The 24,244-nt window shown below is 49.3% G+C and overlaps 1 protein-coding gene across 5 annotated transcripts in view; it reads left to right on the forward strand.

The window, feature by feature from the left end:
- The window catches only part of OPHN1 (oligophrenin 1), a 99,003-nt gene that overhangs the window by 44,863 nt on the left and 29,896 nt on the right, over positions 1–24,244 (forward strand). For 3 of the 5 annotated variants that reach the window (XM_057404829.1, XM_057404828.1, XM_057404831.1), the window contains 3 exons: positions 10,564–10,659; positions 14,955–15,016; positions 17,681–17,752. In XM_057404829.1, coding sequence (XP_057260812.1) covers positions 10,564–10,659; positions 14,955–15,016; positions 17,681–17,752 — 230 coding nt within the window. The remainder of the gene's footprint in view (positions 1–10,563; positions 10,660–14,954; positions 15,017–17,680; positions 17,753–24,244) is intronic. The other 2 variants (XM_057404832.1, XM_057404833.1) reach the window with 2 other exon arrangements.

A 24,244-nucleotide genomic window follows, 5' to 3' on the forward strand; every position in this document is an offset into this window, starting at 1 on the left:
TGTTTGAATATTTTATTTATTAATTCTGTTGGTGGCGCATTGGTAACTACAGATGTGGCATCCCACGGTCAACCACAAGCTTTTCATGGGTGCTTTCTGCCCTGCTGTGTTTAGCCCATCACTGTGGAGCAGGGCCATGACATGCAGCCAGAAACCTCCCCGTGGCACAACCCTCACCATGCTGCTCCTCAGCCATCTGCTGTGTTGTACCTGCCTGGAGAACATGGCTCCATGGCCAATCTCTGGCTGCCTGGCCATGGATCGAGTCTTCAAGGAAGAGCTAAAGTGCCAAGATGTCCTGTTCCTGGAGGGAAAAGGGGCAAGAACATGCTGTGGATACTCTGTGCTACAGAAGGAGCTGGTACCTGCACTGCCAGGAGCACTGCCATCAGCACTGGCTATCATAAGTACAGAGTTCTTGTGCACTTTGAAGAACTGTCAGAAAAAAAGGACGAACTTCTTTCCTGAGAAGAAGCAGGGCTGTTTTACAGATGCTGAACATGCCAAAACAAAATCTTTTTTGGAAGTGCTGGTGAAATACAGCAGGAGGCAGTTACTTTTCTTACTAAGCATTAAATAAATGCTTCAAATGTGTAAACCTTGTATTTGAGTTTCTGACACACATGAAGGAAAAAGCTTGTGGAAGCTTCTCAGTTTTCTTTTGGTGATGGTGACTTTTCCACATTGGTTCTTGTTTTGCCTTGCAGACTCCATACTGAGCTTCTCCTTCAGGAGTGACAATCCCGAGGTCGTGCTGGCTTTTCCTTTCTGGGACACATTCCAACACTGCCTTTGTGGCTGGTGTTCTTTTTTGTCACTGAGTTCTCTGTGCAGGTGAATGTGCAGTCACATGTTCAAATGATGATAAGAGCAGCTGAACAGCCTGAGATAAAGTTTATAAATAAAGCCCAGAATTCAGGATGCTCTCTGCAGTCTTCTATCTTTTATCCTGTTCCTCTAGCCGAGACTGGTTATGAAGTGCTGAGGTAAGGTATTTTTAAAGCAAGAGTAATTTCATTAATCTTACCAAACATTTAGCTGTGAAAATGGAGACAGAGACATGACCTATTCCTGTGCCTGAACTGGAGACCTGCAGGGCATCGGGGAACCCTCTGAAGTGGAAGCACTCATGGGGTGGGGATCTTGCAGAAGCTCCCAGAGGGGCAGTAGCTCTTGGCAAACCCTACTGACAGTGCTCCACAGGATGCTGGTTGGATTTGAGGTGCCTGGGAGGCTCCCAGTGGATGGGCCATGTCCATGCTGGCAGTGGCTCCCAGCCCTGGAACAGGAGGGATGCATGTTCCTCCCCGTGCTGAACTGCTTCAGATCGCTTGTAAGCTGCTCACAAGTGTTCCCCCTGCACCGTGTGTGACTCATCTGGCCTCCTGCCTCCTTCCCTGCGCCCTTATCGAAGGAAACTCTGAAATCATCGCGTGCTGGGGGAGCGAGCGAGCTGCTGGCTCCGCTCACTCCCTGAAGCCGCCTGCAAAAGCGGTTGCTTTTCCCTCACCCTGGGAAGGGTGGCTGCTGGAAAGCTGAAATGAGATGCATCTGACAGCTCTGCAGATCATAAGATATCTCTGTGGAGATTGCTAATGCTCTGCCCCGGATAAGAGTCTGTTGTTTTCGTGTTTGTTTTGCCTGTGTTCGTACTGCTTGTACAGCAGGGAGCCGCGGCTCTTGGAGCACACCCTCTCCTGCCGCTTACACCAAAGCAGCCGTGCCAAAATCTTGCTTGGCTGCTCACAAAGCCGGGGAGCTCCGGGTGGCCTGAAGCACCACAAGGACTTGTGCAGCTCTGCCCTGTCTTTACCAACCAGCTGCTTTGGCCGAGGCTGTCCTGATCACCCCAGCAGATGGGCTGCTCTACCCCTCCTCAACAGCTTGCTCCTCCTGAGGGAGGAGAAAATGCATTTGCTGCGCGTGGCTCATCTTAGTGGTGGTTTTATTTCGCAGACAGTCTGTCCTTTATTCAACAACCTTAAGCTCTGTCCCCAGGATTGGGGAAGGCTGGTAGAAGACATGGCTGGCCTCCATGGGGAAGAGGTACAGAACTGGTGCAGCAGACAGAGCCTCACCCTACTTCCATCTGGCCACCTGCTTGAATTACAGTCCCGGTCCTGGCAGTGATGCTCAGTTGCCACAGCCATGGCTCACCAGGCACTGCCATCCCTGCATCCATTGGCATCAGCGGCCACAATGTGTTACCCCTGTCCTAGAGCCGTGCAGAGCACAGCGCTCACAGGCATCACTTCCTGGCACCTTTGGGTCCTGTGGTCAAGTGGTCTTCATGAAATGTGTTTTCCTCTGCATCACCTTAACTCAACCGGAGTACAAAAAATAGCAATTTCCTAAACGGTCAGGCTTTGCTGGGAGCTGAATCACAAATGAAGGAATTCCTGTTGTGGAGTTTGGGGTGAAGTCGTGTGTGAGATGGGCTGGCTGCAGCCGTACTGCTGGCAGAGGGGTGCTTGGCAGCCCTTTTGGTCTGCTGGGGTGGTGGGGGATTCTTCTTCAAGACAACTTGCCTGTAAACCTGGAGTTAAAATTAATGAATGGAGAATACTTGGTCTGTGGGAGGGGGAGAGGGGAGATCGTGATGGGATCATGAGAGGAGTGGTGGGGCAGTTGTGAGGGGAAATAGCTGAGAGCAGGGGCAGCCATGGGCTGTGAGGGGTGGCCATGAAGGGAGACCTTGAGGGGAGATGAGGGGTGGCCAGGAGGGGTAGGGGCAGCAGCTATATAGTGTGGGGCCACTGTGAGGTAGCAGATGAGGGGTGGCTGTGACTGAAGATCATGAGGGGAGATCACTTTGCCCTTAGTGACATGGTTTAGTGGTGGGCTCGATGATCTTAAAGGTCTTTTCCAACCTGGTGTGTTCTATGATTCCTTGATCCTGACATAGTGGATGGATGTCAGGACATACATGATTGAGAGAAATTATACTTGTATTATTTCTTAAAGTGCATTTGAACACTTCTGCTGATTTCTAGGGCTGCTAATCTCTTTTTAGCTTCCATCTCAGCCAGCCACATGTTCTGGGCTCCCTGCCTCTTGTCTTTTTCCAGTTTTGCTGAAGGAACTCCTTCAGCTTTGCAGGGCTGCAAGATTAGTTTGAAAGTCCCCAAAAATGCCAGAGGTGAAAAACTGTCCTTTGAAGAGTTCAGGCATTCAAAGTGTAGTTTTACCTCTTGCTCATCATGAAGAGCATTAGGTGAAGCACTGATGCCAGTGGTAGTTTTGACATGGTGCTGTTCATCGTGAGAGTGCAGATATCCCTGTGTGGGCTGTCCCTGTTGGGCATGAGGCTGTGCTGAGGATCCTGCCCTTTATGGGAACTTCAGATCATGGTTGTCCTGGCATTTCACAAGCAAAAATCCTTAAAAATGAATCTCTATGTTGTCCTTTATAAAACCATAAAAAACGTGGCCTCAAGTGCCACTCTTCAGGAAATCAGTACAAGCCAGTACAAGTCACTGGGAGAATGATATGTCCTTGTCTTTGCTTTAAAACATGGCTTTCTTACGTGCTTGTCTTCCTTATCCGTGGTATCTGTCACTGTGAAAGTCCAAGGAAGAAAAGTTAGACTGGATAATGAGGGTTCACTCAATGAGAGGTGGGGGGAGAGTGCATCGATCTCCCCAGAAGCTGTAACCTGCCTCACTCCCAGACCAGTGCACCCCAAACGTTGTTCTCCTTTCAGCCTTGCTTGCTTTTTGGTTTGGTTGTTTTTCGGAGCTGATATGTTGCCCAACTTCTGAGTTGCTGGTGAGGAGACCTGCAGTCTCCTTCTGTTCATGGCAGCCAGAAAAGCCTCTCTGTGCATTCAACTTCCTTGATCGTCAATCCAGTGTAATAAGGCTTGCCAGCTTTGCTCAAGTACGACAGGACAGTATATCTAGCATGTTTCCATCAGTGAATAAGGAAGATAAGACAAGCGTAAGGAATGTATCATAAATGTGAAGAATTGCTGTGTTGGTCTTTTATATATGTATGTATTTTAATTAATTAAATAAGCCTGTGGAGCGAGTTTGTGCACTTACCAGAAGGTTGCTCAAGCAAGGAGAATTTATGAGAAGAAAAAATTAGGTTTAGGACAGCAAGAAAAGTGGAAAGGTGATGTGTAAGTTAAGGTAATGGTACAGAGGGTAGATACCCAGCTTGCAAAGCAAAAGGCTTCCAGGTAGAGAGAGTTACTGAAAAATGTATTTGTACTTGAACCAGAGCCCTGCTTTTCTCCCTGGAGCCTGTGCTGGATCAACTGGGCTAATGAAATGGCAGTTTATGAAAGACTCTGTCAATAAAGAACTGATTAGAAAAGATAAATGTGTAACAGAAGTATTAGACATTCAGTAAATTCCTTTGCAAGAGATTTGTGAAGCACAGCTAAATATAGCATGTTATTTTTAGAAGTTCGTGCTGGCCGTTTACTCCTGGCAAGTGGAAAACCTGTGTCAGTGTGTGAAAAATGGCCTTTGTAAAATGTGTCAGTATTTCTGAATCCCCACAGCATCCAGAAAGCCTTTGGGACACTTGGGAACAGCTTGCCAGGGGTTAATGCCGAGCACTCTCTGCTGCACTGGGCCAGTTTTAATTGCCTCATAGTAAGCATCTCTTTATGGAGTTCCAGGAGTGCCGTTCTCCTTGCACGATGTCTGTAGATTTGGGATTACCTGGAAGGCTACCCCCTAGATGATTGTTTCCCCTCATCTGAAAGAATCGAGATGTTTTTGTGTTGGAGCAGCTGTAGAGTATTTAGGAGTGTTCGGTGAGTCAGGACTCATTACTCACGTTCCTAATGCACATCTGGGCTCAGCTGGGGCAGCTTCATTGATTTCAGAGTCGAGGTATTTTGGTGGGACAATGTTTGGGGACTGCATGCAGTTAGTGCATACTGCGTAAATACAACAGCTCAGAGAAGAATCCAGCCTCTTGGCCGAACACTTTTAAAGCTTTGCTGCAAGCGCAGAGAAATCTCCTGGAAGCCGTGGGTCGTGTCCTGCATCCAGAATCTCATCTCGGGGTAGCAGCATGGATGAACTGAACTGCGTCTCCTTCATGACGCAGGTCCCTGGGAAATTCTTCCATGGGAGCTGGTAACAATGGGCACATTCTTCTGCCTCCAGGGACCACAGCCCTCTCTTTTGCATGTTGGAGGAAAGCTGGTATTTCTCATGTTCTGCATGTCCCATTGCACAGCTGTCCATGAGGAAGCAGAAAATGTTCCATACTGACCAAGCACTGTGAAGAAATTTAGGTGAATCCTCAGAGTCTTGCAATGTTTCCCTGAAAAAAGAAGTATTTCCAGAGTTTAGATCCTAACCCTAAAAATTTGTCCTTGGCTTAGAATGCTCTTATTTAAGTACAGGATGAACTTTTATTGTCTTTTGTTTGCTTATTTGGAAAAAAAAAAAAAAAAAGTGTGTGGCTGGTTTTGATATTTCTGTTTTCAAGCTGGAGAGGAAGAAAGCAAAGCACAAACATGGAGCTCCTCCTTACATTGGATCTGTTTATTTGCATTGACTTAGCTCAAAATCAGTTTGGGTTTTGCTTTTGGATTGTTGATGGTGTTGCTAAGTGGCTCCCTGCAGCACTTCCATGCTGCAGGCAAATGCAGAGGCTTCCGAGTGGCTCCTTCTGCCATGGAAGTCTCTGGGGATGCTCTTCCCCTTGCAGCCCATGTGCTGGCATGCTAAAGTTGCTTCTCACCTTCCCACGTAGGCATCCTGCACGGTTCCCAGGGTCAGGATGGGAGCTGATCTCGGATCAGCTGTTCATGCCTTGCTGTACCTACCCAGTTGGAGTCAAGTTAAATTAAGGACTTTGTTTGCTCAAGAAATGTCCCTGGCCCATGACTGCTGTGGTGATGAGGTGTATTTTTTTATTTGGTTGGTTTGGTTTGTTTGCTTGTTTGTTTTTTCCCCTTAGTTTGCAGTACGATGCACAGGGAGCAGGGTGTGACTGAGGATTAGCCAAAGACCTGTTCTTTTACCCTGTCGGAGGTTTTTTGTTGTTTTTTAAAGCGTTTCTTTCTAAAAATCACTCTGCTGTCTCTGAAGCTCTGTTACACGCGACGTCACATTGGGTCTCTGTGGTTTTAAATGAGGTGGTCCAAGCATGTGCACAAGTCACTGGCACTTCCATTTCCGTGTTCTCAGGAACACTGTTTCCTCTCCCAGCAAGAGAGGACCACTGCAGTCACCAGAGACTTAGAGAAGTGTGACCCTCCCGTGAGGAGTGCATGCAGGGCTCCCTAAAGATGTGCATCTGCGACACCTCGAGCTTCATGGACCCTTGAGTGGCACCTCTGTGGCCCCCATGGGGTCTGTCCTGCAGCTGGTGGTTTCCTTCCACTTTAAATTGCAAGCACTGGGGGGCAGAAAGCAGAACCACAAACTGGTTTAGGGCCCCTGGGTATAATCTGTGCTTTTTCAGAGGCCTGTGGCTTTTGCAAAGACAGCAAGATTTTTTTGTTTGTGGTCTTCGGTTACCTGTGGTTGCTGTGAAAGGCTGAAATGGGAATCCCTGCTAGGACTTTGCTGAGCGGGCTGTGGGACACATCCTTCACTAGCTGCAGTCTCTGGAAGTGTGTTACATATACATAAATACAACCAGAAAGTTCTTTGTGTAGCTCCTAAGGCTGTGGCTGGAGCTGGCATTGCTTCTCTCTCTCCTGCCAGGCGCAGCTTGGCTGGAGCTTTCCTGAGCGGAGAGATGGGACTTGATTTTCACTAGGAGAGTAAATTATTGTGACCACAAATTGTGAGAGTTGGCACTGCTTACTGAATGCTGCAAGGAAGAGTCCTAGAGGAATCCTGATCGAATTCGCTTTGGTGCGTTTCCATTGAAACGGGCTGAGCTGTACAAGAGCAGGCTGGGTCCTTCGGGATTGCTAGCGGGTGGGACTTGGCACGTTGATTGCAGTGATCTCCCTGCTTTGGAAGCACAGCCTGGCTCTCTGCATGCGTCCCTGTGTGAGCAGGGCAAGACCCTGCCAGCTACAGCTCTCCAGCCTGCACCCTTCTCCCTCCTGGCAGGCTTGGGGTGTGCAAAGCTGGGGGGCATTCAGTAGCTGTGTGGTTGTATCAGGAAGGAAAAGGTTTCTAAGTGTCTGTATTCTCGCATGAGCTTAGCCCAGTTGTTCCACACAGCTGATCTCTTCCTGTCCTGCTCCAGCTGCTGACCATGGTGGCCCCTTCCTGCTGTCAAGGCACTTTCCTGTGGCTGTGGCTCATCCCTTTCTCCCCATCCCCCCCTCCCTGCACCATCCCCTGGTGTCATAAGCCACTGTTTGGGTGCCGAAGATACCTCTGAGCAGTGCATGGTGATGCTTTGCATTGAGTCCTGGCCCTGGACCCCACAGAGGCTCAGCCCCCAGGTGTGAGCATCTCCTCATCCCATAGTGGCTGGTGCCAGTGGGCGCTGCGGTGGCAGGAGCAGCTGCCAGAGTCACCCCAATGTTAATTTGCCGATAAACACCCCACCATCATAACAGCACCCATAATACCACAGCAGTACCCAAAGCTGTCCGTCCTGCGTGAGTGTATAGGGCTTGTCAGAAGCCAGTGTTCAGCCAAGGCTCTGTACGTGTATAAGGACGAGTCACACTGGTCCGCAGGAGTCTGGTTCCCATTAAGTGCTCCTCAGGACCCATGCCAGGCGTTCACAGCACTGGCTCTCCTTCTGGCTTGTCCTCTCCTTCCCTAACCCTGCATCTTCCACAGTTGTTATTCTATGGATGAGTCCATGTGTGGTGCTGAGCAGCTCCCAGCCACCCCACCACTGTGGCATGGCACAGGGGGATGGCTGCCCACCTTCAGACAGTGTTAGCCCTGTGCAGCAGGGCAGCATGATGTGGGCTTCCTACACCAACTTGGCTGAAAGTGAGGATGAGGATGGCTCCCTATTATGAAAAAAATTCCTTGTCCCGAGCGAAACCAAACAGCACGGGACTAATTAAAGGGTGCTCATTTTGTTTTTTTCACTGTTAAGCTAATGTGAGATGTGGTTTATAGCACTTCCATTTCGATTTCCTTCAGATAGATAATTGGCAAATAAATGTTCAGGCCAGACGTTTTGAAAGGAAAATGTAATTTAAATCAGCTATACCCTTTCTTTTTTTCTGGTGAAAATATATTGTGTTTGGCTTTTTCTCTGCTATTGCCTTACCCCCTGTTTCTATAAAAATAAAAAGGCAAGCAGCTCGCCAAGGACCATTTCTCTGATGCTGGGGCTAAACACTGTACTGACAGACGCAATGGAAAACCAGTGTATGAAGCCCTCTGTCCCAAAACAGGGTTGTGCGTGCTCCTGGCTCACAGGGACACACGCAGCCAGAGCCAGCTGAGGCCTCATCCCTGTCCCCCAGCCAGTGCACACGGATGGATGGATGGATGGATGGATGGATGGATGGATGGATGGGATGCTGGTAAGGGTGCTGCTGGCTTTCAGAGCAGCTGCTCAGCAACCCAGTGCTGGGTCAGATGGGTGTTTAAATTGAATGATTGAAGTTTACCCACTAACAAATGTAGTTGAGGAGCAAGGAGGGGTTGGCAGGGCGTGTCAGCAGCATCCAGGGAAGATGGGGAGGGTTTTCAGGGGAACAAAGAAAGATTCCCCTGAGAGACAACTGAATGAAAGCCTCCCACCCCAGCCTGAAGCGAATGCTGTGAGTACCGAGAGTGAATTACTTGCTGAGGTTTTCCATCAAATCAATGACATCGTTCTCTGCTAGAGTTCACCCATTTACGTGCTCTCAGCCCCCTCCAGCAGCTGTGCTTAAATAGCGACATTCAGGCCTGAATCTGCCCATTCAGGAGCAAAGGTTTGACCCGTTGGAGGAAACTGCTGAGCAAGGCTTTTGAGGGGAGAGTGGGGACTGTCTGCACTTCGAGGCTGCTCTCTTCCCCAGCCAAGGACCTGGCTGTCCCCACATGCCACTGTTATTCAGGGGCCTTGGGGAGAGCCGGAGCATCCCAGGGTGCTCCTGACATAGGGCCAGAGGAAGCAGAGCTGTCTGGGGACCTGCTGCTTGCTTTCTTTTCCCAATGTCCAATTTAGTGCTGTCCAATTTTTCTTTCCCCTTTGTAGCAGCATTTCAGAAAAACCCATGTTTGCCACTGTGGTGATAAGGTTTTTTATCACTGAATGTGCTGTGGAAAAGAACAAACAAGAATACACCCAGATCACCATTTTCCTCAGGCTAGAAATGAAGGGGGGTAGTCAATACTGTGTAGAGACAATTCCTCACTAATTCACACTTCCTTTTTGGCTGTTATCTCCTCCAGATTTTAAAAACTGCTGCCAAAGGTAATTGTGCATGTCTTATTTTCTTAAACAGACAAATGAAAAGAAAACCCACAAAAAAACACCACCCACATAAACAGAGTTGCTCTGTTACAGCAGTCCTTTCCCTGGTTTGGCAAAGCAGGGCTGTGTGAGCTGGTTGCATGTTAACATCCATGTCGTCATGTATTCCACACTTGCAGCTTCCTGAATTTCAGAAAGCACTATCTCTGGTGCACCCCCTCAAAGGAATCCAACCTGGGTCCAGAATTAGGGAAACAGCAATCTAAATCAGAGCATAAAATGGTTCCTTTGCTTTTGTTTTATTGTCCACATCCTATTCCCTAAGGTCAGGCAAGTTCAGCCTCCTGTTTGTAACTCAAGTACCTGGAGAAAGACTAACCTCCTAAAAAGCATATCTCTGGGCAGGAAGGTATGGTTGATGTGAGGCTGCCAAACCCACCACATCTGCCTCTTGTGCTCTGCCAGTAAGGAAGGACTTGGTCTCTCCTGTGGTGAAGTGTTTCCTGTGGCTATCACAGCTGTCATGAGTGGGTGATTTTGGCGTCAGGGTGTGCTGTGTTGTTGTGTCCCCATCCCGGCTGCAACTTCTCTGCCAGTGTCAGCAGACACCTTCCCACAGTGGAGCCACTGATGGAGCTGCGAATCAGGCACACAGGATGCAGAGACACAAAGGATCCTTTGGCTAGAAGTTTCTCTGGAAAGTCCAAAAATAATTCGGGCTGAGCTACCAACCACCATCAGGAAGTGTCTTTGCTTCAAGACTGATTGTTTCTCCCCCAGCGGGGCAGGAGCAGGTCCCAGGGCCATCTGCAGACACACTGAGGAGCGCAGCTTGAGCCCTCTGGCTCCCTGCGCTCAGCTGCAGCACTGTCCTACTTCCTTAGAGCCTGGTTGTGTCTGTGACCCCCTGAAGAGGGGCAATTATTTTGAGTCCTTTGTTTTTTCCCCACATTTATTTTCCGACTTTACAGATTTTTCTTGTATATAATGAAAAAAACCACTTTGAACAGCGGCAAGCCTGACAGCCTCCTTGCTCTTCCTGTGCACAGCAGAATAAGAGGCTATTGATCAGCTGTTATTATCAGCTTTGTTATTACAACTGCAGCATTTTCTCAAGTGCTGGAATTCCTGATGCCTATGGATTTTGCTAACTGCCTCACTATAGTTTTGTTCCATTCAGGCTAAATGGCTGTCTTGCCGCTTCTGTGTAATGGTTGCAGACATACTCAGCCTTACCGCTCTGTCCTTTTCCAGGTTACTCATCGGCAGTACAGAAGTTCTCCCAGACTTTGCAGTCCTTTCAATTCGACTTTATTGGTGACACGCTAACAGATGATGAGATCAATATTGGTAAGTTTTCTTCTTTTTGATGCCATCTTTCAGTAACTGAGAAAGCCTTTCCTTCTCTAGGAATTTCTTTGCGCTGGTATTTTTTAAACAGCATCAGGAGCAGGTTCCTCAGATACCAGTCAGCTATTCCATAACCTATTCTACAAAGTTCAACTTTCACGGGTAGAATTTCACATTCCCAATTTAGTGGATAATTTGTGGGGGTTTTCCACAGCTCCAGCCCTGCTCTGTGCTGCCAGGCACTGGAGGGGATGGTGGTGCAGTGCTGAGCCTCCTAGCATGTCCTGTTCCCAGTGCTGCAGGTGGAGGGGGAGTGTGTTCGGTGCTGAGCATCAGCCATGTATCCCAATGCAGGCAGGTGCTGCTCCCAAAGCTGCTTTTGCTCTGCTGAAAACGCCTTATGAAAACAAAGCAGTCCCACACTGCCCTGGAAAAGGAACCAGGCTGCAAGCTGCTGGGAGAAAGGAAGTGCTGGATGTGGTGTTGTATAGAAAATAATCGCCCGTCTCTGCCTGTGGCACAACTGTTGTAGTACTCCCTGCACATCTGTTTCAGGATTAGCAATCCTGAAGCCGTTTTCCATCCCAGCCAGCCTGGTGCAACTGTGGAGATTACACAAGTGTCAGCTGCACCCGGGGAGCTAAACCTAGTGGCCTAAATGCCCTAAATCCAGTGCGTTTCAAATTAATCCTTCTGTTGGTTTAGTGAGCGCTGTTGAATGGCTGGTGCAGGGGTATGGTGCTGCAGGGGTGGCACTTGGCAGGAGGGATGGGTCTGACCCTGGCCCATGGGACAAAACCCTGGGCTGAGGGGATGCGCTGCCTTGTTGGGGGTCTCAGGGCGTAAGCCAGGCTGCTCCTAGGGGCTGGATGTAGAAAAAAGAACAAAAAAGCAAAAGCTTCTGCCAGGCTGATGTTGAAGAGCAACTGAAAGTGTGACATTGCTGATGTCAGGTCTCTCAGCCATCGCTGAAAGGGGAAGGAAGTAAAGCCTGTTCTTTGGTTTATTTTATTTAAAGCGATTTAAAGCAGATTGCAGCTTACCATTCAAAATCTGTTTTCCTTTATGGAAAGTCTCTAGGTGAAACCCACTGGAAATGAGTCAGCCTCCTATGGCAGTAGGGGTGCTAAATTTCCAAACACATCTGAAAAGGGAGGGGAAAACATTGCCTTATAAGTGCCCCTTCTGGGAGCAGAGGGATCTGAAGTGAGCAGCTGCCCAAGGAAAGGAGTGTCCCTTCTCTCAGCTGGAAGGGACAAAGCTCTGATGTCCCATATCCCTGTGCTGCCTCTTTGCCTGCCTCTGTGTGCTGGCTGTGGGAGGGGAGCAGAGCCTGCCTGCAGTGGGGTGGGGTGGTGAGTCCATGGCGCTTGGTGGGCGAGGAAGGCTGCTAGGAATGGCAGAGGTTGAATGGGGAGATGGTGGGTGGAGGAGAGCAAGAAGAGATCACAGCAAATGTAGAACACTCCATGGTGAAAGGAGTGCATTCCCTACTATCTGTTTTTGTTGACGAATATTTGTTTTGCTTTTTCAAGAAGAGGTCCCTGGTTTCCCCTGTGAAAAAGCCTGTGCTATGTTCCTTCTACTACACCAATCCCTGTGGTGCGGGCTGGGGCTGAGCCTCTTTGCACTGCTCCCTTATTCCTGAAACAGCAGCAGGGCGTTGACATCTCCATAGCAGCTTCCATCTCCTGCAAGGGTGCCAGAGATCTGCGTGGGAGCATAGGAGCTCATTTGAAGTGCAGGATATGGGAATGAAGCAAAACATTCACAAACACTTCTTATCGTACTTCAGGGAACATGTTTGATCTGTAAATATAGCTGATGGCGCACATCTTTCTGTTTGTGTAGGCAGACAGGAGGCTGACACCCCTGCACGTGAGGTGGTAGCTTTGAACTCTGCAAGCGTGAGTCAGGATACAGATGCTGGGTTGATGTTTTCTGTCAGGAGCAGCGCTTCCCTCTAGGATGTTAATATCTGCGTTACACACTGGCTGCTATCCCTCCACGGGTCACCTGGGTGGGACCTGAATCAACGGCTCCATCAGAGATGAATGGAGCAGTGAAATGGGATGGTGTGTTCCTCTCTCCTAGGCATGGGCACCTGAAATCCTCTGGCTGTAAGCTGCTGACATTCCTGGTGTGTTTCTAGCCGGCCAGCTGAGTCATTCCGGGGTAGTTCGCAGGTGTGGCTTGGCAGTCTCCATCTGCAGCCTCCCTGCTCTGCTCTGCAAGCATTTTACCCAGGCCGGTAGCACGGATCCACCCCAGTGCTCCCAGACACTGATGGTCTGGCAGCACGGTATAGCCTGAGCCACGTGCTTGTGGTGCAGGGACAAGTTCAGTGTAACTGCAGCCAGGAAATGGTGCGTCTGGGCTTTTCCTGTAGAGCAAGGAAAAAAACATCTAGTGACAATTTTCAGCAGTGGCATTTTCCCTGTAAGTTCAGGGCTGGACTCTATTTCTACCCTTGATAATTCCTTTTCTGGCTTCGTCTCCTGATGTTTGTGTGCACTTCAGGTTTCACATTGTCCTGAGAAACCACAGTGAAAGTCAGTGTGTTGGCCCTGTGGTCAAGCATAATAAACTATTAGGACATTGCATGTGCTGGGCTCTGAAGCTCTTGCTCTGGAAGAGAACTCAGAAGTTACTGACTCATCAAGAAGGTTATGTTTTGATGATGCCAGCTGAGGGACTGTGTCACGAGGCTGTGGTTTTTCCTTTTTGTGTCTTTCTTAGCAACTGCAGAGAGAATCCTGTAACAGTGGAAGCTCCTACTTGCTGGCTGTGTGGCAGCATTACAGCGTTTTTTTAGCAGGGCAGGTAGTTCTAGGTACTGCCTGTGGATGAGGGGAGAGGGCACTCAGCTTGCGCATGGAACAGAAATTCATCCTCTCCCCTTATCTGTGGGACGAGCAATTCCTTTATGCTCCTTCCTATAGGCCTGCTGTGTTCCCTCCTGCGTTACCCCTGCCAAGCCTGGTGTACTCAAGCTCTGGATACTGCCCTGCTCACGAGCTCTGGTGTCAGCCAGGCACTTCTGTTGGTCTTTCATTCATTCTCAGGCAGAGATCAAGAGCCTCCACACGCTTCACAGCGAGTGGAGGGTCTGAACTGCAAGCACAAGGACTCCTGTAGGTTTTACAAAGCTGTTCTGTACTTCCAAGTGAGGCTGCCAGACCTGTCTCAAACACTGCTCCCAGCAGGGTGCGGCTCCCACTGCTGGAAAGTGATGAGTGGCACTGTGGGAACCTTTCCCAGCTAGCTCCCAGGTAGTTCCCAGGTACACTGAGGCAATTGGATTATGCCCTGCAGGCATGTAGCGCACAGCCATGCAGCATGCTAGCCAGATGTGTGCCCAGCCCTGTCTGACAGCCTCCTGGAGAGCAGAGGCATTTGCAGTGCTCCTTGTTCCGTTCTATTGGTGAGAGGGTTTTTACCCTTGCTACAGATTCAGCCCCTTCCCATGTTCTTCTTCGGTGGGTGCAGAGAGGGGCAGAGTGTTCCCTTTTGGTGGTAACACTGTTGGTGTGAGAGAGCCAGCTATTCTCACCTAGTCTTTTTTCCCCAGGTTAAATAAACCTTGTTGTTTCAGTTTGTTAAAGGAAAGGTTTCGTGTGATTTTTGTTGAAGTTGGACTCCAAGAAAAGTGCTGATCAATGAGATGTCTTTAATTTTTAACATTTTGGGGAATGGTGTCAATGTCTGTGACTGTTTCTGCATCTGCTGCCTTTCCTTTGTAGGTACATGGACTTTGTGCTTCTTGTCACTGAACATAATCTCTGTCATTCCAGACTGTTTTGATTGTACAGGCTTGTCTTGGTCCTAGAATGCACTTGCAGTAGTTCCCAGCTCAGGCAGAGGTGCTGGGCCGATTCTGGTGCTGCTGGCAGGCAGCGAGGTAGGACAGGCAGCCCTACTGTGGCAGAGCACATCCTGCTGTGGTCCCTGGTGCTGGTGGTTGCCCCTTCCCTGCCACCTGCCTTACTGGCTTTGTACTACAATTCCTAATAGAAGTTGGTTAATGTTGCCTTCCCTTCCCAGGGTGTTGCCTCCAGCGTTGCTTCGGGCAGGAGTCCCTCTCTGCTGCGCAAATAAATACCCCTCATGGCCAGCCTTTACTGGTGCCCTGGCCTCACTCAAGTTTCTGACATAGAGACCACCTTTTCTCTGGTTTTTGGCAAGCCTTTAGACAGCGATGCTGGGGGTGCAGACAGATTCGGGTACCCTGGCATGTGCCCCATGCTCCTATGCCACATCCTAGCCCCACTGACCAGCCTCTTCTTTTTTCACAGCTGAGTCCTTTAAGGAGTTTGCAGAGCTGCTCCATGAAGTAGAGCTGGAGAGGTCCATGATGGTAAGATGATCTAAACTGTGCTGTCATAATTATCGCCTTGTCGTAAATTTAAATGCTAAATCACAGCCAAGCAGCACCATGTACCATCAGAAGGAAGCTGGGAGCCCCAGGAACGTTGTGGTTTGTACCATATCTTGTCCATTGCTGTGGGCGCTTAGCAGCAGAGGGGAGGCGCTGGTCAGGGATGGATGGGGACAGCTTGTCCCAGGCAGTGTGTGACATCTCTCCTGCATGCCAGGCAGTCATAGAGCCACAGGACCCGGCCCTCTGCAGCAGATCTGCTCTGCAAAGCCAGGTGTGTCTTGTAACAAACTGGTTTTGTGATATAACAAATTATTAAAGGATAAGCAGCCAAACGTATTTTTAGCTTCGTTTTTGCCGGGTGAGAGCATGTGGGTCCTCCTGTGCCCTGCCCTTGCCAGCACAGCTCCTGCAGAGTGATGTGCTGCCTTCAGCCTCCTGCTGTGGCGTGCGCTTTGCCTCTTCAGAGCTCCTCCAGAGCAAGTGCTGGCTTTCCATCTCACTCCTATGTCCAGGAAAAACACGAAGGTTAGGCTCGGTGGAGAGCTTTTACAGCATGCCAGGAATGTGCTGCTTGGCTCTGCTTTCCTCTGCCTCGTGCAGCAGTGAGAGCTCATGCCAGGCTGCCGGCTAGGCCAATGCTGCAGCGGTGACTGCGCCGGCGGGACACCACAGACTGTTCTGTGGGGCCGCAAGCAGGGAGGGAATGGGAGGAAAGCAGTATGACAGTTCTTTGTTAATTCCATCCAGGTACAACGGCTCCTTTGGCGGTGGGTAAGTGGGTGGAGGGGATCATTTCAGGGATCATGGATGCTTTTAGGGATCCTCTCCAGCTCCTCTAAATTTTTACTATTTATTTTCCCCCTGCTCTGCTTGAAGGATCAGTTATTAACAGTGGCTTGCTCAGAACGTTTCATGCTTTGTCTATGTTCATCAGCTTTAGATTACCTGAAAGAGCTGTGGCAGTGTAGCGTCATAACCCGTTCTCTCCCCTCTCCCTTCTCTGGAGCTGGGGAGAGAGCCTGTCACAGCACAAGTGGGGACAGGAAGAGATGGCAGGTTGTGTTCCACTGGCAGGGTGGAGCTGGATTCAGTAGTGCAAAGTGGGGTGAATTTGCCTCTGGATTCATGGAGAGGCAGTGCAGAGCATGTCCCAGGAAAACATCTTTCAGACATCTGCAAGACTGGAAGAGCCATGTGCAGACTCTCCTTTTTCCATAGCTGTTATCGTTACTCTCCTGCTGTGACAGATAACCAGCTGTCATTCCTCTTCTGTCTGGATTTAAGGAGAAGGAAAGTCCGTCATTTATTTGAGAGCCATGTTGTCAGAGCCATCAAGCCTAGTGCTGTCTGTGGTGAGAAATGCCATGCCATGAGAAAGCCATGGCAGGGAGCCATCCCCAGTCCTGCCTTCTGCTCATGTGAGATTGGGTTATTCCTCACACCTTCTCTGAGAAGCAGCTCCTACCCATTGCAGCCTTGCTGAGCTCTTAAGAGATGTTTTGCATTGGAAAAAAGCTCCTTTCAATGCTGCAGCAGCCACTTTCTGGCAGTGCACTCACCAGCACCAACATCTGCTGTGTTTGCTGGGAGATGCTAGTGACTCCACACATCCCTGCCCCTCAGATCTTACCCGTCACGGCTTTACATTGAAGACAAAGGTGGATGCATTGTGGAAGGCACGGCTAGTATGGTGCTGTGCCCAGGTGGCAGGAGGGAGTGCGGCTGGGATGTCTGGAGCAGAGGGGCCAGCAGCAGTGGCAGAGGGGAAGCAGCTGCAGGAGCACATCTTCTCTGCTCCCTTCCCTGCTGTTTGAGCAGACAGAGCAGCTCACTGCAGGCAGGGACCCAACTGAGCTGACAAGTAAGTAGCAGTCCCCAGTGGGCTTTGAGAATATATTTGGTTCTGGTTTGTGCTTCTCAGAGAGATAAGCAAACAGCCTTGCCTCCTGGGGCTGCTGCTAGTGCTAGTGGAGCATCAACTTTCTCGGCTCTTCCTGTGTTAGAGAGGGACAGTGATTCTCTTAAAATGGGATGGCTGGCAAGTGCTGTTACCAATGGGATCGGGATCATCCAGCCTGACACAGCATGTGTTACAGGGGCCACACAGGCTGTGCTGCCCTGGGAGCTTGCTCCAGCATGCCAGCTATGCAGGGCTGGGCTGGGTGGCCAGGGCTGTGCAGTGACAGTGCTGTAGCCTGTGAGGGGCAAGCCTAACATTATGCTGAAGCTGGAGAGGCCGGCAGGAGCGAAGCCTGCATTGGCACAGACAGGATAGGGGAACTGGTGTCCTGGAGGGCTGCTGCTCCAGCGGGCTGGTGCTTGGGGTTTGGTGGCAGCAATGCAGCATTCCAGGCAGAGGGCAATGGCTCACTGTGCAGGGAAGGTGGTGGGCTGGGCGAAACCCATCTGTCATCTACAGGGTGTCCCCAAAGCTTTGTGTCCTGTGATTCGGGTTTTCTGTGTATTACAGATAGGGAAAAGTGGGTATGGGTGGTTAAGCAGCTTTACCTACAGACGGAGGACAAGTTTGCAGTCAAAGACATTGAAATCTAAGAGTTCTTGGCTTCTAATCCTATTCAGCCTCTATTTAGGAGACAATCTGTATCCTGCAATTAAACTGTTTCTTTCTTTGTGCCATAGGTACAGAACGCTAGTGATTTGCTGATCAAACCTTTGGAAAACTTTCGGAAGGAACAAATAGGGTTCACCAAGGTAAAGCTTGTTTGTTTTAAATTTAAACATACTTGCTTTCTGTTACTATATTTTAATGCATTTTTTTTCTACCTTTTGTCGTTGTTGCTTTTGAAGGTTAAACAATCATTGTACAATGTTTCAACTTCATGCTTTCAGAAGCTTCCCTATTTAATGATGGCTTTCAGCTGCTGGCACAAGAGAGCCTGTGCTGTGACTTTTAGTCTGATTTTTCAATCATAAGAGGCTCCAAAACCTTTTCCTGAATTCTTTGGGTTCTCTTCTGGCCTAATTCCAGCACTTTCTCCATCCTGAGCAAGGAGTGCTTGTTACAACCAGTGATCCTTGCTTCTTTCTCTCCTCTCCCCTTTGTCCATTCAGTGCTATTGGGAATAAAACACTTTCTTCAGCTAAGTGAGTGTTAGAGCAGGAGAGGGAGAGAGCAGCAGAGTTTGGCAGTCAGAACTTCACTAAAGTCACAGGCCTTTTGTTATGAAATATTTACGTAAAGCATCTAACGAGTCTTTCAGATGGACCAAACTTTTAAAGAAACACACTATAGAAAGCAAATCCTGCACAAGCTGAGCAGGAAATATTATTTTTCCCTTGTCCACTATCGAGAAGTCCAGGTTCCACATTACTCGGTGGCAGCTTGAAATGGGGCTGGCTCTGAACCAGCTCAGAAATGGAGATGTTTTGGAGAACACTTGGGGCTTGGATTCCGCCCAGCCCATCTGGAGTCTGTGACGTTTAATAAATACAGGATTTGAGCAAAGATACTTGATCACCGTCCTGCCCTTCAGAATCCCCCAGTACAACATGTGTGCAGAACGCCTCGGAGCAGCCACAGCAGTGTGAGCGTGGTGAAGGCAGCGCCGTGGCTGTTGGCCTCATGCTGGTGAACAGGCACAGGGGTGAAGCCTCCCCGGCAGCAGGTTTTGCAACAGGCCTTGGTGTTACAAGCATGTGGATGTGCCCAGGGCTGAGAGAAAACTTCCTCCTGATGGATTTGCCTGTATTAACCATAGGGCCAGCACATGTTTAGAAAAGTGTCGTGGGGAAGGAGTCATGGGGATAAGGTCAAGCTGATTTTCTCCTCTGTGTTTATGGAACACTTAAGTCAAGAGGGCAACAGTCTGCAAATGTTAAGATTACAGTATTAAAGCATCCTTTAGGCTGTTTTCTTCTTGGATAGCTCTTCAGGTGTGTAAGGATTACTTTGTCTACAGGCCGGAGCGTGCTCTGCTCTGAGAGCCGTGCCACATGCCACCTCCTACCCATGGGTCCCATAGCATGCCTCCTGCTCTGGAGCTGGCTGGTGCCTGGTTGGTTCCACAGTCCCAGCAGCAGGGAGCTCCAAGCACTGACACAGATTTACCTGGCAGCTTGCAGCCCCTCTTAGTCCCCACTGGTGGGGCGGGTACCCCAGGTGGAGGCATCGGGCGGTGGCAGAATGCTGTTCAGAAGCAGTTAAGAGGCTGCAGAAAGTAAGGATTCATTGCAGGTGGCTTAGAGGTCTTTATGGTTTGGCTTTGGATTTTGTTTCTGATGAGAAGCACAAACTGCAGAGGTGTCAGTGGCACCTCAGGGGGCTCTGTGTGGCTCAGCAGAAGTGCTTGCACAAGGAGCTTGCAGCAGGGCATATTGCATCCCGCTGTGTTGCAGGTTGTGTCCACACTGACAGGGGATGCATAGGAAGATAACGCTTTCTCTGACACCACTCTGCAGCCTGGAGTGGGTCTGAGGTTCAGAGCAAGCCCCACCCTGCTCCAGACCCTTGCCATCACCTCTGAAGCTTTCTGAGAGGAGCTGACACTGCGCCACTGGGCTGTGGACACTGAATATCTCCTTGGGCACAAAGCCCTCCTTCACTTGCCAGCCTGCAGAGCTGCTCCGGGTCATTCACATCCGTCTGCAGAAGGCATGAAATACAAATGAGGACTCCTCACAATGGTGCTCTGTCAGTAAGGGGGTCCCTCTCCATTGCTGCTGTGCCTCTACTAACTGGCATCACCCTGTGATCCTTCCTGATTTACACCAGGGGAGAGAGGCTGGGGCCAGGCTGTGGAGCAGCCCAGTGACATGACACAGAGAATTTGTGCCCTCTGCTTCATTTCCCAGATTTTGGCAGAGCCGCCTTCTATGAGATGTTTTCTGTTCTCTTTGCAAGATGCTGAAGCCAGATAGGAAGAGCCTTTGAATTGAGGCTTTGTGGTGACTCTGGCTGGAGAGCAGCCAGTCAGTCTGACTAAGACATCTGAGTCTGCATTAACCCGTTTTCCCGGGGCTGAATGGAGTCTCCTCACTCAGATGGTGTGCTCCCACATAGGGGAGCCCCTGGGTGTCACTGGGACCCACCGCAGCTGCCCCCCTCCAGCCACTTTCTCTTGCTAACCCCAGACCTATGGGATCATTGCACTTCCCTTGACTTGTCGGTAAATGTTTGTGTGTGTGGACATCAAGGAGAAAAGTGGAGGATCCTGGATTGCCTGAGCTGACCCATTTCTCAGCCCTGGCACTGGCACCTTGCTCTGATCGGAAGCTGCAGGGCTGGTGTGCTCGGTCCATGTAGTCTGTGGACCCTGTGGATTTTGTGCCATCTCTTTGGCAGAAGCAATCTGAGACCCAGGTGTGCTTGGTGAAGCCGTGACTGACTGTCAGGTTTGAAAATGAGCAGAGTAGCACATGGGCTGGTGGAGTTCTTGATTAGCAGGGGGTAATTAGAGGGATGTGCCTGCTGATAATGGGAAAGCAAAGCAGCATGGTAGGACCAGTTGTGGCCTGAAGCTCTAAATGGTGCAAGTTTCTCTTGATCTACAGCGCTGTGAGGCAGAGCAGCGTGTGCTTTGCAGCCTTGCAGCAGCCTGAGGAAGCGTCTGCTTGCCCTCACACAGGACAGACCCGTGGAGCTCAGGGTGCTGGGGCCTCGCACAAGGAGGTGCCTGTCCTTCGCAGCAACGCCCTTGGCTTTTGGCTCACACTGTGGGCGAGCCCTGCTCTGGGACTGGGGGGCTGTTGTTAAGAGCCTTGCTGCAGTCATTATGTTTAGTAGGATTTGTATAGGAAAAGTTTTGTTCCAATTCCACTTGGAAGGAGAAAGTTGTTTGGTTGGTTTTTCTTTTTTTTTTTTTTTTTTTTAAGAAGAAAACCAAAACAAAAATGAAAACACAAAGCAAAACAAAAAAGCCAGAGGGGGGGAAATTTGTTTGGACTCATTGTAAGCTGCGGGAGGAACTTTTACTATGTCCTGGGATGCTGAATAAATGCAGCATTTCTCAAAAAGTTCTTACAAAGCAGGTAACATGTATTCCTAAAAGCACTTAGTTAATTCTGTTATTACATTAAGAATAATTTTAAAAGAAAGGAAGGACAGTAACTTCTACTTGCTTTCATCTCTGTGGGAGTAAGATCGAAGGAGCATTTGAGAGAACACAGGGGGTGAAAGAAAGAGCCCAGGTTAAACTGAGTGTGGTTTTACAGAAATATTCTTTCTACAGCCTTCAACAGCATTTTTCCTTTTATAAATTACCTTTTTTTTCTGTATAAATGCTGATGCTTTATACAAGTTAGTGAAACTCAGGCATGAAGCATTTTTTTTCTGTATGAACATGTTTCTCTTTTTCCCATTTATCCCTCTGCTGTTTGCCGGATGAGGCTGCCAGTTGAAACAGAACCTGCCTCCTATTTTGTGCCTTCAGTTCCTTTCCAGCCACAGCTTGCCATTTCCTCAAGCTGATTTGGGGTTTGAAGTTTTTCAGTGCTGTCTTCTTTATCAAGTGACAGTGAGCACATCACCATTTGTCTTTGTTACTGGGCACCTGTGTTGTGAGCACAGTAGCTTTGCAGCAATTTCAGCAGTATTGTTGCTTTCATCAAAACGGGGTGGGAAATGCAGTGAAAACAGAGGCATTTAATATTTACAGGCTTTCAACTTGCAGTGTTGCCCAAGCTCTGCTTGGGGCCATGTTGCAGCTTTGCTTGGAGGAGTCAGCAGGGCCAGGTATGTGCGGGAATAGAAAGGCAGTGGGGAGCCCGGAAGCACCCGGCATTGGCTGCATGCCCCTAGAATCATAGAATCATAAAATCATAGAATCGTATAATCATAGATAGGGTTGGAAAGGACCTTAAGATCATCCAGTTGCAACCCCCCTGCCACGGCCAGGGACACCTCACACTAAACCATGTCACCCAAGGCTCTGTCCAGCCTGGCCTTGAACACTGCCAGGGATGGAGCATTCACAGCTTCCTTGGGCAATCCATTCCAGTGCCTCACCACCTTCACAGTAAAGAACTTCTTCCTTATATCTAACCTGAACTTCCCATTTAAGTTTTAATCCGTTACTCCTTGTTGTGTCACTACAGTCCCTAATGAAGAGTCCCTCCCCAGCATCCTTGTAGGCCCCCTTCAGATACTGGAAGGCTGCTATGAAGCCATCTCCTGTTGATGGCCGGCTGCACATCCTGCTGGGTGCTGATTCTCCTGTGAAGCTCCTGCAGGTGTGCTCCAAAGTGGAGGCTCCCAGCAAGTAAAGTGTGTGTTTTGTTTCATTTTTCTTAAAGAGAAGCAGCCATGTGAGCTGAGCTCCTCACTTGCAGCTCACTGCCCCTTTTTAGGATGGCCATGTCAGAAGATGCTGGTTAGCAACTAATGGTTAAGGGAGAGTTTTGGCAAGTCCATTTGCCCCCTTTCCCCTGTAGGCTTTGGATGCTCCATCTCTTGCTCAAGCCGGGTCTGAGTCATTGCTGAGGGACTCCAGCTTTGCCCTGCTTCTGGCAGCAGCAGCCAGTGTGCAGTGCAGGACCCCTCACAGGCAGAGTGAGCCAATGCTTCCAATGCATCAGATGCTGGGCTGGGCCACTGTGCTTTCCCAAGGACTCCTGATCATTTCTGGTTAAAGCAGCATCTGCTGAAGCTTGGAGAGCAGAGCACCCTCCTTCACTGCTCTGTGGCTCTGCCTGCACTCAGGTGAAATCACCTCGGTGTCTCTCGGTGAGCAAGTAAGTTGGGTGGCTCTTGGACTTGGCAAATCTTATTGGGAAGGTAATGCTGTCTTTTGCTGAATATTCATGAGGAACTAATTTGTGCTCATGTTTCCAGTCTGGGTGGTTTTTTGTGTTGTTTTTTTTTTATGTCTCAGCTTGCTCTGTTCAGCAGCCAACAAGCTGTTAGAAGCCTTGGCTTGACAATCAGGAGGGATTTGTAGTTCATCCTTCTGCTTTTCAGTTCTATGTCAATTAACCCGAGTGGGAAATGATTGGCAAACTCCCTTGGTGGCCAAAAATGGTGTTCTGCGCTGTGTTTGTTTCCGTATGGCAGCAGTTCTGCAGGAGCAAGCCGTGTTTCACACACTGGTGTCCATCTCAGATGTCATTCCCAATCCCTTTGATCCCCAGGGAGGGCTTAGTGCTCCGCAGCGGGTGCTGGCAGAGGAGGTGGCACTCCCTTAAGGATTTGCTGCTGGCCTCTGGGTTCCTGCTGTAGTAAAAACTGTCCCATTGCTTGCCCAGGCATTTTCTTTCTTTTCATCTATCTTTTCTACTGCAGAGATAATCCTCTGCTGGAGAACGGGCCGTGTCGCCCTGCAGGCTCTCCCAGGGAATGTGGCTGGCACTGTCCCTTGCCACCTCTGTGTGCCACCTCTTTGGGGAGAGATGGTTAGGTTCAAGCCAGCTTTCCCTCACTGGGGGATTTTGGGACCTCCTGCTGGCATAGCCCTCTCTGAGATGCAAGAAGCCAGAAGCAGGAGAGGTGTGGGCTTGCAGGTGTGTTTCACTCCCCCTTTGTGGCCTTGAGGTTTGGTGACTCCTCATTTACAGAAATGAAAACAAGCCTAGGGTCCTGATTGCCTTAGATGTGGCATCTAATGGCACAAGCAAACAATCCAGAAGTGTGACCTTACGGACATGATAACTGCTGCTTCTCAAATGCTTTTGATTCTGAGTTTGGATTTTCTTATCGGGGTGTTAGTCACAAGGGTGGTGTTTTGTTTTGACAGTCTTTCCTGGCATCTGCTCTGCAGCTGCAGTGCTGCTTAATTTAGGCTTCACCCTTGGAGGTCTCTCTGCTCTTCTGGATTTGATGTGGATCTCTTTTTTATTCTGAAACATGAATTTGCTAATACAGATTTCTCATATCATGGTATTGAAGAGGATGATGCCAGAAGATATACTTCCCTTCAAAGGTCCTGTAACTACAGGGTCTCTGTAGGGCAGTAGGTGTAATTACTGGGGTATAAAGGCTTGCAGGTCTAAGCCAGTTAAATATAAACAGGGATATTCGAGTTTGTGTCTCTTCTGCATTTTTCCATGGTAACTGTGCTTTCCCAATAGCAGTGTGCAAGGATTAGAGAAACAGGACTCTGGTGGGGTGAGAAATCCTTTTTGTAGGGAGGTAGCTTGTCTGCCCTTTGTCCGAGGTGCCTGTAAGGAACCGGTGTCCACCAGCGTGAGTCTGGGTGCTGATGGCAAGCTGCTCCTTGCTTAAAGGCCAAGGAACATGAGAGCCTGTGCTAC

The sequence above is a fragment of the Pezoporus wallicus genome, unplaced genomic scaffold (assembly GCF_028554395.1).
Source record: "Pezoporus wallicus isolate ANWC-B61680 ecotype Strahan unplaced genomic scaffold, APGP_CSIRO_Pwel_v1 contig_5104, whole genome shotgun sequence".
Taxonomy (NCBI): Eukaryota; Metazoa; Chordata; class Aves; order Psittaciformes; family Psittacidae; genus Pezoporus; species Pezoporus wallicus.